Source organism: Anabas testudineus, chromosome 4, assembly GCF_900324465.2.
Source record: "Anabas testudineus chromosome 4, fAnaTes1.2, whole genome shotgun sequence".
In the NCBI taxonomy this organism is placed as follows: domain Eukaryota; kingdom Metazoa; phylum Chordata; class Actinopteri; order Anabantiformes; family Anabantidae; genus Anabas; species Anabas testudineus.
The window spans coordinates 8955587-8976478 of record NC_046613.1 but is presented as its reverse complement, the minus strand read 5'-3'; the positions used below and the strand labels follow the sequence as shown (position 1 = coordinate 8976478).

At 41.0% G+C, this 20892-nt stretch overlaps 1 protein-coding gene across 1 annotated transcript; it reads right to left on the bottom strand.

Annotated features, from left to right (window-relative positions):
- Positions 1 to 3595: 3595 nt before the first annotated feature.
- cilp2 (cartilage intermediate layer protein 2) lies at positions 3596 to 18215 on the bottom strand. Its single transcript, XM_026346384.1, has 10 exons — positions 17992 to 18215; positions 11259 to 11336; positions 10299 to 10568; positions 9878 to 10060; positions 9491 to 9646; positions 9099 to 9416; positions 8598 to 8706; positions 8026 to 8183; positions 3934 to 6356; positions 3596 to 3852 (listed from the first exon to the last, which is right to left on the bottom strand). Exons 1-9 carry the CDS (start codon positions 18044 to 18046, stop codon positions 3949 to 3951), a joined length of 3735 nt encoding a protein of 1244 aa, XP_026202169.1. The 5' UTR covers positions 18047 to 18215; the 3' UTR covers positions 3596 to 3852; positions 3934 to 3948.
- Between the last annotated feature and the right edge of the window lie 2677 nt (positions 18216 to 20892).

The following is a 20892-nucleotide window of genomic DNA, read 5'->3' as shown; positions in this document are numbered from 1 at the left end:
CAGATAGATATCACTCTGATGCCTGCACATTAAATATGATGTGTGTAAAAAATACATAAAGCTTTATTAAGCCATTTGTGTGATATCAACATTGAATGACTCCTTGTAAAATGAAATGGGTTACAATTGCTACTGGCATTCCTACAGAGGCTCGGTAAGATAAACATTTTGTTTCCATTAAAAATGAATCTTTACAATGTGTTTTATCTGATGGATCCAGGCTTAGACTCCCTTTATTTGATTCTAAAGACGTTTGGAAACTTTTTCCAAAGTCATTAATCCGAACATTGCAGAGGTTGTTTAATCTCCTTTGAAGTTCCCCCAAAGACAGACTAACTGTTTCGAGAGCCCAGCTTACTTGCACCATCGAAGCCTTACATAATGGTTTACTCAAGCTATTGTTGTTACCTTGTCCTTCAAACTCTCCTGATAACTCCACGAATAAGCCAATTCTCCTGTCAAAGCATTCTTGTCCGAAAACCTGCATTCTTCCATGTGCAACCACTTTCAGAGCCTGAGATTATGGACTGTGAGGCCAAAGACCACTAATATTTTCCTTTCCTCTTTTCATTTTACCAAACAGTACCTTAAAATGATTAAATATTTCACTAGATAATCTCGCTGTCTGTGGTCTAACATTTCCTCCAGTTGCTTCACAGCTGCTGGGCCTCCACAGTTGACCTCATGCCCCATTGCACTTTATGGTACTTCCCACACCTGGATTCAATCCTCATCTTTCATATGGGGTGGATGCTATGTCTGCTGCAGGAAAACCTATGTTTTCATCTGGAGATTTGAACGGTTCTGTCATGGGTGACCCGCAGACCTGTGATTAGAGAGGTTAATGGTAATAGTAAGAGCATCAAAAGCTGTCATTCTATATTTTTCCCATTTATAATGTTTTTTTGCAGTATGACTACGCTGCTCATTTTACATAATGGTAAGAGAATGTTCTTTTAAGCAGGTCCAACTATTGCACACTCAGATGAAATCTTGACAGTAAATACTGTACTTATGACTTTGATCCTCTTGGGCCCAGTATGTTGTTGATTACTTAACTTCATCCTTTGTTTCCTGGTAATGTGTTTGGCTGTTTGTGAAAGTCAGGTGTAACTGTTTTAATAGTTCTCATGAGAATATGCAATTTATTTTCTAATTAACAGAAGGCTTATATTTATTTGTCAGTCTCTCCTGGTTCCCCAGTGGACCACAGTTCTCCTTATTTGGTTTTGGATTAGTTCAGCTTGAAGAGGTTCTCCCGTGAGTCTGCTAGAGTCCATTTTGTCAATAAGGTTAGGAGCTTTTAGGAGCAAGTGAAGTTTGATTTTATTATAGACTTCAGTTAAATTTTAGACATGGAAAAAATGTAATTGAAAGAAAACCCACAATTGTCAACTATATAACTTGACAAAAGTAATAAAATAAAAAAATACTAAAAATTATCTCATGAAAATCAGGCATTGCCTTTAAACAAACTAATGAAACTGGTCAGTACAAAAATACACCCCTAGAAAAGATAAAAAATAATTAGACCATAGGGACTGTGCGTCCTGTAATTGGCAGCACAGGTGTCTTAAGACTTGTAATCAGTCAGTCTGCCTTTTTAAAGGGTGAAAAGTGACTTTCATTGTGTTTACCACATTAAACATGAAAGCAAAGGAGAGCGTTGTCTCAGGAGATTAGGAAAACAATTTTAGACAGACATGTTAAAGGTAAAGACTGTAAGAGCATCTCCAAGCAGCTTTATGTTTCTGTGACTACTGCTGCACATATTATTCAAACGTTTAAGGTCCACAGGACTGTAGCCAACCTCCCTGGACGTGGCCGCAAGAGGAAAATTGGTGACAAATTGAAGAGACAGATAATATGAATGGTAACCAGAGAGCCCAGAATAACTTCCAAAGAGATTACAGGTAAACTCCAAGGTCAAGGTATATCAGCATTTGATCACACCATCAGTCACTGTTTTGATCCAAAGTGGACTTCATAGAAGACGACTGAAGAGGACTCCAATGTTTAAAGCAAATCATAAAAAAGCGAGAAAAAGCATATTGGCAAGCCACAAAGCTTGGTTATGTTCTGGGGCTGCTTTATTGCGTCAGACAAAGGGCCTCCTGAATCTGGGCAGGGTACAATGAAAATTTAAGACTGTCAAGGCATTCCCAGTGTCAGAAGCTTGGTGTCAGTCACAGGTCATGGCCCTCAAGCAGGATAATAACCTAAAATACAACAAAAAAAAAAGGCTAAAAACAAAACACTGGACTATTCTGAAGTGGCCCTCTATGAGCACTGATTTAAATCATGTTGAACATCTGTGAAAAGAGCTGATAGTGCAGCTGGAGCAGTCTGAAGAAGGCACCCTTCAAACCAAATGGAGCAGTTTGCTCATGAGGAGTTAAAATATCTGTCGACAAGTGCAGAAATCTCATTGAGAGTTACAGAGATTGCCTCAAGAGTTTGTGCAAAAAAATAAATATATATATATATTTTATTTGGTTTAAAAAAAAGGCTTCTGTTGAACCACAGCTAAAAAAATGTCTACGTTTCATGAGGTAATTTAGTATTTTTGTAAGTTTCACGTTATTACAGTGACCTTTGTAGGTTTTTCTTTCTTTAATGGAAGAATTTTTCCACGTCCGTATTTGAATGATGCTGTGGTTTTTTGTTCATTAGGAGAAGATGCAGCTGAGAGTTTAAAATCTCATACACAAACAAACAAAACTGAAGTTTATGAAATGATTACTGTGGTGTAAAAGCAACTGAGTAATGGAGCATTACATAAAAAGGTTAATAGATTCTATCTTCAATATTTGACAGACATTTGACACTTGATATATATAACACCTTAACCGTACTACCTATCACTTGCACTGAAGGAGTTATTTTTTCATTCACCAGTAGCTCTGAAATATTTTTGCTACGCGCTTTTGTTTAAAAATTCCCAAGTTAAACTATACTACATAGCTATTGCACTTCAAGATACAAAGCTGCTCATAACCCAAAAAGTCCAATTAGACTGAATGAGTCTCTGTAACAATTTCTAAAACAATTAAATATTGCAATTTGAGGAGCATTTGGTTTGGTGATGTGCTCATTTGTAATGTGCAAAAGACAAAAAGGAAATTATGTCATACTGTTATTTGTCTTCATTCTTTAGACTTCCTGCTACTAGCGAGATGCTTGTGTTGGCAAATACCTTGGTCTTGCACATTCTGAGCAGGTGTGGATGGATGTGTGGCTGAATCACAGTTGGCAATATGACATGCTAGTGAAAAACATTAAGAAGCATGACTGAAAGCATCCTCTGTTCCCTGGGTGGCAAGCAACACCATGCTGTCTCTTTTAAGTGTTCCCAGTTCTTAGAAAATAGGCCCATGTTTACAGTAGACAACAAAGCAGTCATGTTTTCCTCAGAAAAGATGAGTTGAGTTCATTGGAAAGCAATGTCAAATTAAGTAGTGTTTCTTAGGAGCTGGCACAGTATTTCAGTTTTTGGAGGTTTGTTTTTACACTAAGTATTGACAGACGTGAGCAAAAACATCCCCCAGGAGGAAAGTGGAATGCCAAAAATCTATAACAGTTCTATTCTCAGCCATCAATTTCGTCTATTTATTCATAAAATTAGACCAAAGCCAATTAAATAAATGTCAGTCACTGTGTTACATAAAAAGAACATACCAAACACTTCAAGTAGGTAAAAAACTAATGAATATCTTCAGTTCCACTTGATTATTTTGCTGAAATGCTGTATGCCTCAGCTTTGTGATTTTCATATTCAAGAAGTTCATACTCATCACTAAAAAACAACTTTTCTTTCTTCTGATGATGCCATCATATTAGTCTTGACTGAACCTAGAATTAAGAAAAGACATATAAATCATTCTGCTATCACTTTGAATGTAATCCAATATGAAATCTCTTATCTAAACTTACCTCTTGCCATGTCTACTAGCGTTGCTGTGTGCGTGTGGACACTCTTCTCCTGGTTGTAGTACTAACTCTGCGACTCTGGGTCCTGCCCTGCTGCTCTGAAGGATAGGCCACTACCCGAGTGGATGACCTCTGCACCTGCATTCCCTGCAACTCCCTCATGTCCCTCGCCATTTGAGACAGTGTTTGACCCGGGTTGGTCTGCAGACGCTGGAAGAGGCTTTCTCTATTAATTTTCCTTTCTGGACAGCTGAAAGTTAATGCCACACCAGAGTCTGACTTCATCTCCCTGGAGAAACCATCTGAGGTGCCATCAAAGCAGCGCCCAATGGCGATCTCTTTGGCCACCCTGGGATTCTGGTCTGTGACTGTGTAGATGCCATAGTTGTGTCCCAAAGGATCAACGGGGGCTAACATGTTAAATGCATGGGACTCGTTGTTTTGAACAACTGGTGGATGTTTGATGAGATATTCTTGCAGAAGGTTGTTGGTGCTGATCCTCCGACAGCTACCCTGTGGAAGGATTGATATGAGGGATCTGTCCACCTGAGCTTGATCAAACAACATGCCACTGCATTTGAACTCCACACAGGCTGCTGAGGTGTTGGCTTCTCGCATGTCCCGGGTGCTGCGAATGTCTCTAATGCCATAAAGTTTGCCTTTAGTCTCTTGGTGTGTACCACCCAGATTTCTTGATCTGACCATAACTTCCTTCTGTCCTTGGATCTTGACCTTAATGAAGCATGCTCTGAATTCTTGGGGATTAGGCCACCAAGAGAGGTAGTCTCCTGTCCAGGTTGTCAAATCATTCTCTTCGAAGGGAACAACATTGTATTCATATTTGTCCTTTTCCACTCTGAAGAATCTGAAATGATTAGCATCAACTGGGGCATTTTCACAACTTAATAAATTCTGATATGGATATATTGGCCCATTGGTCTCATCAAGATTGTTTTGGTTAGGCTTTGCCAGGTTAATTCTGAAGGCTGTTTTCTTTAGAGCTGGATCTTCGTGGTCTGAGCGCTGATAGTCCATTTTATCTAGATATGGCTGAGACACTCCTATGATGTTAGGATTCATCTTAGGGGAGGAGGGAGCTGCCTCAAGTTCTTCCCCACCCATCATTGCAGTGACATAAGCTGTGTAAGCATCGGGCCTCTGGGCATCACAAAATGCTGGTAAACAAGCTCCATTAGAACCAGTGATGACACTGTCAAAGCGACCCCATGCCCTAGGATTAGATGAATAACCAGGCTTGGGTTCCAAGTTTATGAGGCTGATCACGACACCTTCAAGCTGTTCACTAGGAAGGAACTTATCACTCATGTAGGCACGAACTTTGACATAGCAGCGTCTGTTTTCAGGCACATCTAAATTGAAAAGTCTACGTTCTCTGATTTCCATGTTCCCTATAAGAAAGGTTCGCTCTTCTCGTTTGCTCCTCCCATGACCACTAGAAGTCGTGGTATAGAAGTCACTCTCTTCCTCCCAGACTCCTGTCTCTGGGTTCAAAGACCACAGTTTCATTTTGGGAATGTGCTCCTGCATTTTGACGTGCTGTGTGTCAAGAAGGACTTGAACTTCTCCAGCTCCAAGTACCTCCTTGTTGGTCTCATCTCTGAAGTCCACAGAGAACATGCCATAAGTCCTCAAGGGGAGCATGTCACCTTCGTCATCTACAAAGTTTAGGTCACCAGGGGTTGCAGCCGCCATAGTGATATTTCTGGGGTCGATAAATGTGACACTGGCTCTCACAGTCCCCTCATAGATTTCTCCATTGTCCTTATGGAATGAATTGGGAGGAATGACCAACTGACCGATAGGGTCCTCCCCTTTCATTTCTCCCAGGTTGATAGAGTTGGTCTCTCCTGCGTTGATGTTTATTGGTGTCTGCTTCCTCATTACCTTCACATCATGGTAGATGGAGCCACCCTTTTTGTCAAAGACAAACACCTTAGGAGTGTCAAGAAACTTCTCAGTAGGGTCAACAAAATTAACTACTAATCTCTGTGTATCTGGAGTAATTTGTAATGTGAAGTCTCCTTGGTATCCAGTGGTGCCCTTTCTTTCTTTACCAATGTAAATGTGTCCAAAACGCAAAGGTTCATTATTGTCAGCTGTGACCACTCTGCCACGAACCAGAACATTTGGCTGCACACATCTCTGACAGCCACACTGGGTCACAGCCCGGATTGGAAGGCTGTAGCTCCCGCAGTCAATGATTCGACTTTCCATACTATGAACACCACAGCAGAATCCACCTCCATCTCTGCAGCGCATATCATAGTCTAAGGAGCCAGCGCATTGGTTGTGAGGGCAGCGTCCAGCATTGTAGTGCTTGGAGTTAGTCCCAGGTTGAACACAATCAGTTGGCAGTCTGATAAGGTGCATCTCAGGGGTGGAATTGCATGCCGGTGTTCCCTTGGCTGTGAATTAGACAGTTACTTACATTAGGTTACTTTTGCTAGACAAAGATTTTTCTGTCTGCTGTTTTTCGACACTGAAACAAACACACATGTACATCATGTATTTTTACACATATCGGTCCTTATTCCTGAAAATTACATTACAAAAAGCCACAATTTTGTTTTTATAGTAATGTAAATCCTATTATTGTTGTGATGTAATGTACACTGCCCATCCAAAACACCTGAATTCACAATTTGAGTCTGATGAATCCTAACATTGTCATCTTGGCATATGCCTTTGCCATCAGGGAATGGACAAAATAATCTGGTCATTCAGTATATTCAGGTAGTCAGGTGACCTTTTTCTTTGGGCACATAATGTTGCTGAACCTAGACCTGACCAAATGCAGCAACCTCGAATGCCCCCACAGATTTGTACGGTGCGATGTGTATCACTCTGGAACATTGTAAATCGGACTCATAATCCCACATGATCTTATTCCATTGGATAGTTGTTAACCCAATTTATCTTACCTATGTGCGTAGTTAAATCCAGGTGGTGACTTTTTTTTTGGATGGGCAGTGTATTCAAGTATCCTTTTTAATCTTGCCTATCTCAAAAGTACGTAACAATTGAAGACACATGGAGCAGTGTGATGCCTATGAAATGTTATTACTTTATTTCTGATAGCTTAACCAAAAGAGCTTTAAGTTTCCTCTGACAAAAATGGTCTCATTTTGAATCATCTCACTGAACCCAATCTTAGTATGGGGCAGAACCAAATTAAGCATCTGCATAATGTAAAATGTGAAAGGAAAATGCTGAAAGTGTTGAAATGTTTGTTATGCTACCCTGAGCAGCAGGTGTTGTCCTGCACACATGCAGAATCTCCGGCCATAATGACTTTTGGAGTGGAGGGATTTGTGAGCAGGCTGAGATAGATTGCTTTAGCACTCTTCCATGAAAACCCTATTTGTTAATCTGTGTCTTAGCTAACAAGCACCTGGAGGATATAAGCAATGTGTAGCTCACCCACACGGATGTGGAAATGAATACTGACGCTCAGAGAAAAAAGGAACAGGATTTATTGACAGTCTTGGGTTTCACATCAACACTGAACGTTTTAGAGTTTTACAGTGTCCAGAGCCATCTTGCACAATGAAGAATCCCTCTTTAGAAAGCCATAGCTTCAACCAATATAAACAAAATAAAAATGTGCGGCCAGCTTGCTGATATTTTTATTTTCCAGTTCTCTGTGGAAAGCAAAGTTTGCTTTCTGTCTGTGCCAGTTGTGGCAAAACTTTGAAGTTTTAAATCATTTTAATTCATGAATATGGCCGATGAATAACTTTAGTTTAATGGTGCCATTCCACTTAATGTGTCTATTCAATTGCGGTTGTTTACTTTTTATCAGTGGTTTTGCTTGAATCCATCGAGGATTCTGATTAAATACGTCACTGTCAAATGCACTGGGACAGCAGCCATACTGAGCTAAACTGTAATCCCTATGTGCTGCTTTCTATCATCACATTAAATCATTTTATTTTATGGTTGATGATGAAGAATTAGAGTTTCACTGTGCCATTTATTGCTTTTTGACTCAGACTCTGAAATTAGTTTTTAGCATCTAAATAACCAACTTTTGTGAAGTTAATTTCAACTTTTTCAGTGTTCAATTATACATACCAATCACGGTGAGGGAGGCTGGAGAGGACTTAATGCTGCCTGCGGGGCTGCTGGTTTTGCAGTAGTACTGTCCTGACTGCTCCAGCTTTAGGTCCCGCAACACTAGGTCCTCTTCATACTTGTACACCTTCCTGTCAAGCAGCGTTCCATTGTGGTACCTTGAAAAATAGTTGAAAAATAACAATGTATTAAACAATTTCACTTGTGGTTTCATTAGTGTCACACTCTCTCACTGGCTCACTCACAAACCCACCCTTTTGCTACTTGTCAAGCATCAAACAGGCTGATCCATTTGTTCTACATTATGTTAATCAGCAGATCAACTATGGTGAACGGAAATAATGGAGCAGTTAGCAGCTAAAGACAAATATTTCTTTTAAAACGGATCACCAAAAAACAGCAATACATTATTCATTAATACTGCTTTTATCATTTAATAAGTGAAATGTTCTTATTCATATATATATATATATATATAATTTCACCATGTGGAAAAGTAATCACTCAGGTTCTAGCTTTATGTGGGTGTAATATTATGATTAACAATGCATGAACACTGGTAATCATCTCACCAGTAGTATTTGTCCGGTGTTGGTGAGCCCGTTGCCTTGCAGCACAACAGCACTCGCCCCCCTTCATAACGCACTTTGTCCTCTGGGTGTTTGACAATGTACGGCTTTTCTGTGGAAGGCAGAAAGGAGCAAATCCTCAACACCTTACTCTGACTGTAAATGGTGCCGCTGAGTATTGAGGCCCCCATAAACTTTAGCTGAACATCACAATTTAATTCTATCTGGATTTTCTGCGTATGAGAAATATTGTTATTGTTTCGAAAGCAGCACAGGTCTGTTTTCATTTGGTTTCCATGCAACCAAGAAACTAAGTGCTCCAGACTGTAAAGCCTTATAATAAGACGAGTTAACGATAATAATAATGTGAATATGATTGGAAGATTTTTTTTAGCTCTGAGGAACAACAGTAATGAGAACCAGGATTCATTTCTTATAATAATAGCACATCTGACAATAAGATCACCATATTTTAAAGCTGGATGTTTTCTTATCAGTACTTACCAGCTGATTTAAGGACAGCACGTACCCAGGACAGCCCCGTAGTGTTACTGGAGGTGGGGACAGTGATAGGGGAAAACTTCTCCTTCCTGATGAAGATCAACGTTGAGCTGGACGAGCACACACCTGTGAGTTTGAACTGTCCTTTGGTATCTGTGTAGACAGGGATCACCTTGGGCTGGCTAGCCAGTCCCACCCAGGCTCCCACTACAGGAACACCAGTCACACTTTGGACTTCTCCATGCACGACATGGCCTTCACACACACAGCGGCTGCAGTCCTCACTGGGACGACCCTCGGTGCACACACGCTGACATTTGGCTATTGGGAACAAGAAACGTGACCACAGGCTAATAATGCTCCATAATAATGAAAGATACAATGACTTTTTATACCTGGGCACAAAGTCCTCCCACACTTCTGCATCTCAACAGGCCGTCCAGCACACTCCACTGTCGGTGAGGTTCTCACGCATGTCCGCCTCCTAACCCTACGTCCTCCACCACAAGTCACTGAACACATCCCCCACTGACCCCATGGACTCCACTTGGCTGAGCACACGCGACAGGAAATATGTTAGTTTTTAATTAACAATTTTACACATGCTAATATCTGACAAATACAAGTTTCTATTGGATCACAGTAACTGGACTTCCTTTTTGTTAGGTAGAACAACACCACTCATCCAAGTAGCTTCCTCAGACTCAAGACTTTGTCCTTTGTTTCAGATTTCATATGTGATTCCCTTTCACTGTCCTGGTTTAGGTGTTGGTAAATCTGACCTGTGCATGGAGCAGTGGAGCACTCCCTCCTCTCTGAATGGTGCCCCTGGCATGCTGGTACCAACAGAAGAGGCATGGGCTGAGTGCTGACACATTTCCTGTGGCGGACCTGGACACCAACATCATTACAAAGTGTGGTTGAACAGGGACCCCAGTCGCTCCAGTCAGTCCAGAAGCTCTGCACTGAACACACAAATTAAAGAACGTGTGACATCCTGAGCAAAGCTGGTGCTATTTGCTGCTTTTGGCAGGAACAAGCAAGTTATTTAACATGGCAGACTGTAAACTGAAAAACAGCTGAGATACAGTAACTGCTAACTGAGTAACTAACTGTTGCCATTGCTTATAAGCATTTGAAATATGTATTCTTGTAATGACTAAATGTTCATATCTGTGAAGTGACAGCTGTCATCAGAGCTACCTGGGGGACACTGAAAGCGGACATGGTAGTTAGAGCACACACGGCCATAGGGTTGTTCCTTGTTAATGCACCAGAAGCCTTTCTCCAGACTGGAATGGACAACTTCCCCTGTCTCTGATGCCGCCACCCAGTCTGTAGTGCGAGCTTCCATGGCTGTCGGGCGTGCACAAACTCTCTCCCTGTAATAAAAACGGATCGCTTCCAGGCGCTCATAGTCTCCATTCCCCCCAGGGTGGTCAATGTTGAACCAAGATGTCCACTCTGTCACTCCTGGAGGCACAGGGAAGGAGACGTGGATGAAAACCAAAGAAATAGGGGGTTAGAAGAAAAAGGGGAATACAAGTCATAACCAAGAAAAACAGCAGGGATAGCTTCACTTCCAAAGAAGGTAGTACTACTGCCATTTAAAATTGACCTCTGAACTCCAGGAAACTCAGCATTGTCAGGTTCTTTCCAAACCCCTTTGGCTCGACAGATGAGGCATATTATGTAGTTTCTTTTTAGTCTGCTCCACATTCTGAATCTTGAATATTTACTTGAAGAAAACATGAGTAATCAAATATAGAGAGAATGCATTAGCAAATTACTGACAGAGTATTTTTCATTCACATAATAGTGCATTACTTCTCTGTAGTAAAACACCGGTGCTCTTTGTTCTGTACATTCGAAGAATAACCTTGGATCACTTAATTATAATTTTCATTGTCTGAGGCTCTTGTTTTACAACTACAATTATAAGGGCTTTGGGGGATTATATTTCCTTTTGTGTATTCACAGTGTACAGTGTGTTTGCAGTAATGACATCCTATGAATGGTGGTCATGGCCAGTAGTCATGTGATCATTAATTGTGGCTACTCAGTACCATTACTGCCTATAGCTCCAGGTGTTTATACAGTCAAACTACAACAACTGACTTCATGTTGAGCTCCAGAAAAGAATCTCTCTGTTGGATTTGGTACCTGTTGTTTGTGCATCCATGAACGTGTTGTGGGCCACTCTCTTGTTCCTGTAAGACTGGCTCCTGGTCCTCACAGATCCTGCAAACAAGAGAAACATCTGAGTCTGAAACACAATGCAATGCAAGCCCTTTCTTTATACATTTCTTTCTGTTTAATTGATTTAAAATTTTTGTAAAATATATTTTCATAAGAATGCCAGCAGTAATTTATTTATGGTTTTGTTGTTCTTATATTATGTCAAATGTTCACAAGTGTGCTGCCAGAGGTGTACATGCCATAGCATTGAGGACGATTGACATCAACCGCATCATTTCTTTCAGTCTTTGTGAGGCCAAACCTGACAGTTGCATGTTAAATTAATGCTCTTTAGTTCATGTGTAAAACAAATTGTAAATAATCACACAATATATCTTGTTTAACTCTGCATGATTAAATCTATCTGCTAATATTTTGACGGGATGATTTTGGTACGATGGAAGTCTTGGAAAGTTTAGTCACATATTATCAATTGCTGTGTTTTCAGTTGACTACCAAGGTGATGCTAGTGCATGAACTCTAATCATGCTCTTGTATTGTTGTTTTTAAGGAATTGTGCGGGTCTTTAATTGACCTGTTACTTTGCTTCACAGTGTCCTAAATTGTACACTTTCTGGGATTCCCACATCAAGCTATTGTGACTGTTCTGGACTTTAAGCATCTTGTAAAGTTCGTATATATCGTTGGGTAAGTCTGAGGGTCTTTGGATGTTCAGTGTGAACTATTTTGGTTTTGAAAAATGCCAAAAATTCTCTCTTCCTCTTTTCTGTCTCTGTGCTGATCCTGCTGCTTCAGCGACAATACACCACACCCACTCCTCATCTTATCTGTGGAACATCCTCTCCATCCATCATTTCCCCCGTGCTTTTTGTCATATGTCTTTTCATCCTTCAGCTTATTGTCCTCCCCCTCCGCTTGTCCTCCTCCCATCCTCCCATCCTCCCTTCCCTTGATCCATTAGCAAGCAGCTGCTGTTGAGGATGTTAATCAAATTCCAGCTGAGATAAATCAGTTCATGCAGAGTCATATGTTAACCAGCAGCCGTGCCAGAAAAGTTCGCTTTGACTTGCTCCATTACTTCTCACACAGCGTATACATATTGATGCAGCCTTTTTCTTCCTTTCTTTCTTTTTTTTTTTTTTGCTGTTTTATCTTTTTATCTTTTATCTTCTCTGGTATCACTGAGTCATTTTGCTACACATAATAACACAATAGTGATATTGTGTAGTGATAGTGTAAGATGAGAGCACTTGTTGGTTTATTAGAATAAGAACGACCTGGGTTCATTGTAAAATTGGCTGCTTGACTTATTAAACAGGCACATTGACGTGTTTTCTCTTGTGCTTTTGAAGTATAATGATACATTTTCCTGAAGTTTTTATGTTTTTCAGTTATTTGCTTGACATTTCGTCTTGTTTCACTTGGACTGCGTGGAAAAAATAAATGTCATGGTCCGAAACAATGAGCAGCTTATGCAGCCTGGGTCTGTGTGTGCACGTGTGTGTATAATATGTGCAAGAACTTAGCACTTTCTGAGAGACGCTGCTGAGTTTATGAGCAGAGACCCCGCGCACAGAGGCCTGTATCGATCCTAGTCCCTGCTGCTTTTATGGCTCACTTCAAGTCTTTATTGTCATGCCAGCACATTTCTTTTTCAACCCTTTGCGTTTCTGATAGATTTTGCAAAAAGAAGCCTGGTGACCGAACAGAACAAAGATCTACTGTGCAAAAGTGTATTACATAAGTAAAGCAGACAGTCAGCTGAGCTTCATGGTTGTTGTTTTTTTTTTTTTTTTTATCATGCCCCTGGCTTACAAAGAAAATTGATAGGTTTCCATATCAGCTTTGTCTTTCTGATATCCTGGAATGGCTGTATAAACAGAAGCAAATGCTTTCACACTGATCTGCTGAGCAGATGTGACTGCCTGCAGCTCTAGCTGATGAAATCAAATAGTTTTACCACAATTATTTTCCACAATATGATGCCTGTGCTGATTACATTTTAAAAGCAACTGACAAAAATATTTCCTCCTAATGGGCGCAATATCTTCGTTAATATGACTTTAATTTGGTGGTAAAACTGCAACAGTTTATCACCTAGATTGTCTGTTTTTTTGCACATAGCAATGGCTTCCAGGCTCCATTTTTTTGTTTCACTTAATTACCATTTGGTTCCAAACCGGTGGCAAACTTGTTACTTTTCCTACCCTGAAGTAAAACGATCCATTTTGGAAGAAATCATAAAGCACTTTCTGTGCTCTCGTTACGTAACTTTTCGCTCACACCAAAACAAGGGAAATTCACAACCGAACCATCTGGCTCCCGAGTATCATTTCAAGATGTTTGATAATGAAACCTAAACAGCAAAAGATTCTCAGAGTTTTATGGGGTGACTAATGGTTTTAGAGAGTTAAATAGAGGAAACTCAGATTAGCTGCAGCAGAATCATGAGGTAGTGACCTCAGTAGTGGCAGGTATGGACTGGCCTGGCTCCCGCTGCAGCCTCACAGAGCTTATTGTGCTTTTTGAGTGTTAACACTTTATGAATTTTAAAAGACGTGACATTTTATAGGGGTACTGCTAAATGTGGCTGGTATGTGAGTGAACGTACCTCATCGAGAAGCATGTAACAGCCATTTTTTAAGGCAAAGGAAGCAAGGTTAGAACTTATGATTCAGAAGTGCCCCAACAGTACAGTAGATCTTGTTTGTTCTGTGCTTTAATGGAATCAACAAGTTATCAAAATTAAACACTAACTGCTCATTAGCAGGACATTTTTCAGTGCCTTTTAAAACTCATACAAAAGTCTTAAAGTAATATTTCTATCATATGGCAAAACTGTTTTAGTTTCAGTTAGACACAAAAATGACTAGGTAAGGTTTAAGAAGAGACAACTGGATTGACGTGCACAATCAAGTTACAATAAGTCCTCTAGTGGTCACAGGTAGTAATTGGAGAAGTTAGGTGATGGTGTAATAAGTTGAGTGATAAGTTCAGTTAAGGAGGCGTGCAGGCTGGATGATGGGTCATTGATACTATGTCTGTCTTCTCACCAAGAAAAATATTATTTTGTGTCTGAACAGGAAATATTTCCGTTTAGAGGACCTAAAAGTATTTTGGTGTTGGTTTCCTGCCGTGACACGGCTGTGGTTACACAACATTAGGGAGGTCAAGAAACGACGCAGACTTGAAGTTCAAAACAGGATTCGAACAGCTTTCCAATCAACACATTTTGATGGAACAAATTATGTTTTCTTGCTAAATGTTATTGATATGTACAGTATCAATATCTTTTCGACTTATTTATTGTCACCACATCCTCATTTTGTTATTATAGTACGTAATCCAGTTGCAATAACATTTCCTAGCAAAAATATGCTTGTGAATGCAATTTATTTGTATAGAAACATAACTTTTAGGAGGGAGGAATGGAGATATACTAGTGTGCTTAGTCATTTTAATGTAAATAAACAATATGTAATTAGTGCTAACACTGTTAGCCTGGTCTGTGTGGGTTAAGTTTTGGATTTGCAACACTAAAGATACAAAGAATAGGGGCCCCCGCAGCTTCACTGTGACTCTCATAAACCATGGACAAGATAATAACATCCATTAGTACCTTATCCAGCACCAATATAGTTGCATCTGTTCCCTGATAACCATACATTTCCACATATAGTCATATGGAAAGTACCTGAATATAGACAACTTCATCCATATAATCCTTCCCTTACTGAGTCTGTTGAGACAACTGCACGTCTTATTTTAGAGGGTTGTCTGAGATTTAACAATGCCGCTGTATTTACAGCGAGGCTGCACAGAGGCAAATCTTCTATTAATAATCACCAGCGCCTTTGCAACCGACAGCCTCTCTCTGTTTCATTTACTGAGTGGGAGTTATGTTATGCTTTCGCCAGAATCTAATAAAAACCTGCCACAGTAAGAAAAAGGGAGTGAAACGGAGGACTTTATGAAGTTGAACCCAGAATGGTTGCAACCGGTGCGTTGCGCCAGATGTATATTGGCAGGGAGACGGGGCTCAAATAGAAGGTCTGGATCCTGTTTATAATCGTCCAGATCTCTACAAGAAAGCCATGTGAAAACACCAACCCCCGTTCCTGTGTTATGTAACCTATTGGACAAAGTTAAGTTGAAAGAATGAGATTATATTTGTCAGTGTTGCTCAGATCTGTATAAACTTAGCTTAATCTGAGGCGTTTCACTTACGAATTCAAGAATGCGAGTGTATGTATTTGTGTGTGTGGGCTTGTATGTGATGATCTGTTTGCCATGTCATATGGAAGCTGTTTATGTGTTTGGCTCGCTTTTTAGCTGAGGTGTGTGCGGTTTCAGCAGAGTCTGCTCTTTCTCTTCGCATCCATGTCTCACTTTACTCCAAAATTCCTTCTTTTCAAAAATCCAAGTCTGATCTCTAAAACATCTGCAGCTCATTAGAAATCAGCATTTTTTGTCCCTGACATTAACTAAGGATGGAAATCAACCACATGATTTAGGGATTTACCAAAGCAAAGCGTGGTTTTGTGTTTTTGGTTAGTGTTGAATTTGTGCATTAAAACATTTGGACGTCCTCGCTTGAACCTCTGCACCTGTGCGCAGGTACGGAGCCAGCAGCCCAATTGAAAGCAGCTGATTAGTGCTGCACAAAATAACAACTTGGCACATACATGTATGCATGTAGATATGAATATACAGAGAGGATAAAAGGAAAGGAAAGGTTGTCATTAATGTGAATTTGCGCCTTTTCCTTTGATCCATTGTAATCTCTGCCTCAGTCATTAAAGTCAGGCTGCCAGACAGCTTTGTGTTTGGAGTAGACAGTGGTCAGCATCTGGAGAACTAGCCTCTGTGTCTGGCTCATAATGGCCCTTCGTCTGCTCACATACACATCTAGCTTTGCATGAAAATGATTGAACTAAGAGAAGTAGAGTAGAGGAAACTAATAGCAAACCAAACGTTAGGTTGACCAGGTTACTGGAGCTGCAGGTTTAACCTATGCTAGGAGGTTGCACTGCCCTCTGCATTGTAGTGGGCATTCAGAAACAGCTGCCACCTTCAAACAGGAAAAACGGCTCATAAATCCGTAAACTGGTGTACGGAGAGAGTGATGGAGAGCAAGGCAAGAACATCTGACGGGGCAGGACAGAGAGAAATTGATGGACAGGAGCAAAGGTGCAAAGGAGAGACAGAAGGGAGCAAGGTGGGAAAAGTATTTGTGAGGAAATACCTGAGGGAGATGAAGATTGGAAACAAAAGGCGAACAGATGAAGACAAATGGACAGATGGAGACGCGCTGCTAATACTGTAGCGGTGGACTGATTGCAGTGAGAGGGAGTCGAGAGGGCCATCAAACAGGAAAAAGGAAAGAGTGACATGCTGACCAAGCTGACGGGGGAAAAGAAGACGGTAAAGTCATTTTACCTGTGCTACTTATCCCCCTTTTTATTCCATTTTCTCATTTAGCCAAGCACATGCCCAGCAGGTGGGAAAGTGGGTCACTCGTTTTGTGAATATTGCTTCTTGTTTCCAAGGTGACTGAGTTTATATCTTTAGGGGCCGTTGGCACAGCGTTTAAGGGGGAAATGAGGACAAAATGCACCACCGTGCTGCAAGATGTGGACGCACTGCTGAGGGAGCACGGCACACGGTGTAAAATGTTATCAACCATTATGAGGTTCACACAGCTTTTAGAGGGCGTCAGTCTGAGCCCTTTGCACCAAAATGTTTTCTTTTTACATATTCATCAGTAAGTCCAACAAAATATGGAGCCTATTAAAGTGTATTAAAGTGTACGCCGCCTCATTTTCTTTGAAAAAAAAAATAATAGGTAGCAGCTGTGAAATAGTCAGAAGTGACAGCTTTGGAAAAAGTGCTGCTTCAGTCTGATGTCATTCAGGAAGAGTGTTAAGGTTTCAAAGGATGATAAGAGTGAAACTTCGTGGGAAGAACTTCTATTCTGGTAGAGACAGTACCTCCATCTTTGAGTCTGCCACAGTAAACTGTGACTTAAACTGAGAATCTGCTTTATTGTCAGATCAGAAAAGTCAGCGGAGCACTGTATGGCTGCTGTGAGTCTACAAAGACAGGCTACTGTCCTGCAGCTTGTGACACCACAGTCTTTGAGCATCAGCAGCTCTTTTTTTAATGTCATTTTTAAAATTAAACTGCAGGAAGAAAGAACACAACAAAGATTTCACTGTACACAACCTCCTGCTCCGAACTTGCACACATGCTTGATCATCAGCCTGGTGGCGAAACTTCCCGGCCACATTAGAGATTAGGAAGCAGCGTACCGGGGTGGTCTATAAAATAACACCCACAAACACAGTCACACACTCCCTCACAGTATCATATGACCTCACTACCTGATATTTCTCTGGAGTCCTCAACCAACGCTGCAATGCCTGATATCCCCAGGGAAATGCCGTCAGCTTGGAGAACTAGAGTAGTGTCAGTTTTAGTTCACATGATGTATGAGCAGTCACACAGTGGCCCTCTGTTCTTACAGTAGGCGATTACAGCAAATGACAATAAAAAAAAAGTCAAACTCTAATTTAAATTAAATTGGCGGTCTGCGAGGCGCTGAAAACTCTATGTTTATAGCAATTTACAGTGAATGGGTTCTGGCATTATTTGTTTAAACAGTAATAGAACAGTTGAATCATCAGTCTTCACTTACCTTGGCCCAGAGCCAGGACGGACAGCAGGAGTGCCACCTTATATAATTCCAACATGATGCCACGATTTGAATCGCTCAGTTTTTTTCTTTCTGTTTTTTTTTTTTTTTTTTTTTACGGCAATGACATAAACTCAGCTTTCAGAGCGTGACCGGCTCAGCCTCTCAGGTGTGAGTGATGCGGCCGGTCAAGCAAAGCCCCGGCGGCGCTGCTGCTTCTCCTGTGAGTTGAGTTGCCGAGCTGGAGACAGGAGCTCAAGAGCATTTTTAAAGAAGGGGCATCAAGGGAACACGCCAATCCAGCCCCTCTCTGCTCACCATTGGCCAGTGAGATGTAACATCTGGGTCCCCCATATCGCCTTCCAAAAAAGGTGAGGGTATGGTGGGGGTAGAGAGGAGAGAGAGACACTCATAGAGAAAGAGAGAGTGAGGGAGAGAGTGTGTGTGTGTGTGTGTGTTGGAGGGGTGGGGGGGTGCTCAGAGGGTATTTCTTTGTTTTTCCAAACTGCTTTAGTGCAGTTTTATCCACAGAGCAGGTGTGACTCCATCCCTAAATATGTCTGACATATATTCTGATCATTCATTACAACAAGTCAAGTGAACAACTTTATTAGTGTTTTACATTTGGCAGATGATCCAAAGCGACTTACAGGTGAGGTGCAAGGGCAGGCAGGGTAAGCGTAAGCAGGTAAGGCCACAGCCAGGGTTTCAAACCTCAGTCTCCCACATGGAGATCGGTGATCTTATCACCACACCATCGAGCCTCTTTGTGACACTTCCGATCATCTTCTGTAAAATGACGTCCCTCAGCAGCCCCCCATGCGTCTTTGTCAGCCCAACTCACTGTATCTGTCTCCCAAACAGACACGGGACAAAGCCAGATGCTGCTCTCCCATCCGTTTTCAACTTCTGTTTCAATTTTGTGACTATTTAACAGTCGCTGATTGCAGGCCAGCGCGCTGCCAAAGAGAGGAAATGGCGTCATATGGCATGTCATTCAGGAAAAACTCCTCAGAATGCAGACACGAGACGTGCTTATGAGGTGCAATGTACTCTGGCTTGTTTGCAGCGTGTGAATTGTTGCTATTTGCACTTGTAAAATCCCTGGGAAATAAAACACTACGTACTTTCAGCTCTTTTAAACATGCCTTTAAACAGCACTGTGTTCTATAGTAGTACAGTTAAGTTTTATACTTTAGGTACATTCAGGTTTAAAGTATTTTGCTGATATTACTTCTCCTTTTTATTTGCAAGGCTTGTAACACAGTAACTTTGTGTACAGAGTGCTTCTTTCACTTTATTCCTCACCTTATCATGATGAAAAATGTTGTAATTACAATTCTGCATAGGAAGACCATAAGATCTGCTTTGTTCTCAATAAGCTAAATAAGTTTAATAAACTATCCATGAACCGACCTGCCGACTGTGACACAGTGCACTGACGGTGTGAGGAATAATGGTGTGCAAATGTGTGATCAGTAATTGAAGATGTTTTTATTACTTGTTTATACGCTTTTATTATATTAATATTTGAGTCTGTCAAGTGAGAGGACATTTAGCAGTAGATGTAAATAGCCCACCACCAGGCTCTACCTATAAACATCACTTTGATTTTACAATATATTTAAACATAGAGAATAGATAACCACATTTTTGTGTATTATTCAGTTTAAGGACCAGATGAATCTTTCTGCCTCGCTCCTGCTCTCATTAGATGTTTGGACTGATTTTGTTGTCCATGTAAAACTATCTCTGACTGCACATTACGAGTGCTGCCGTCGCCTATAATTGTTCTAATTCTCGGGGCGAGCTCAACTCCCCAGATCATTACTTAACGACACTCGTGAAAAGCACAAGGGACAAAGTGGTGACAAGTCATTGTTTCCTGACAGAGATTGGACAGCCATGAAAGACAGGACCACTGTGCGCTTGGACATATTTCTTCAACTCTCGTCAGTTCGCCTCTGACAGATTTAATACCGTGAGTGAAAGAACGGATCAACATTCCTTTTCAATTACTTTCTGCGCCCACTCACACGTCTGCACACACACACACACACACACACACACACACTGGGCATTAGTGCATTGGTATTCACAAGAAGCTCCTGTGCTTCTTATAAATACACATGACCTCATCCATAAACAGAAAAGCGGCCTCGTTTAGTCTTTGAAACCTGCGGTCTTCAGTTCAGCATCGAGGGAGCTTCCTTCACAGCTGATTATAGCCTCATAACACCTGTTCATGTCTTCCATCACCGGCTCATCTAAGAAGCACTACCCTAATTGCAGGTGACGCACATATAACACGGCTTGGTGGGTTAGTGACTATCATTTGTTCAAGACCTTTTTTTGAACCTTGAGCAAGAAAAACACCACAAAGGAAAATTGTACACGAGCTTTGAAGATCAATAAATTAAGACATAGTCTTTAGTCTGGTAGCATCTATGTGCACAAGAGATTGTTAGTCTTGTTTCTGTGGTTAGTTATTTTATAGTCATCTTATTCACTGTTAAAATGCAACAGCATTTCTCATTTCAGCTAATAAGGGCACATGTCCCACCACTGTTCATATCTCTGCACTGGCTTGCAGCGTCTGCCCTCATCAAAGCGCTGACATTTGTCGACAGAGTGATTAACTCAAGAGTTCCCCTTTGTACACGAACGCCCTCCTCCAGGTCCACGATCCCTCTCACCCACTGTGCGTTGTCAAGGAAAAGGTGGCTGGTGGTCCCTACACCACAAAGCACCGTGATGGAACAAACTGCCCAACTCTGCAGTTGAAGATTGAGTTGCTTTGTACCTCAGTGACGTACCCCATATGCCAAATGACTACATGTAAATACTGTATAATGATCAGTGCAGCTTTAAGGAAAACAAAACACCTGGAAGTGAACTGTCCTT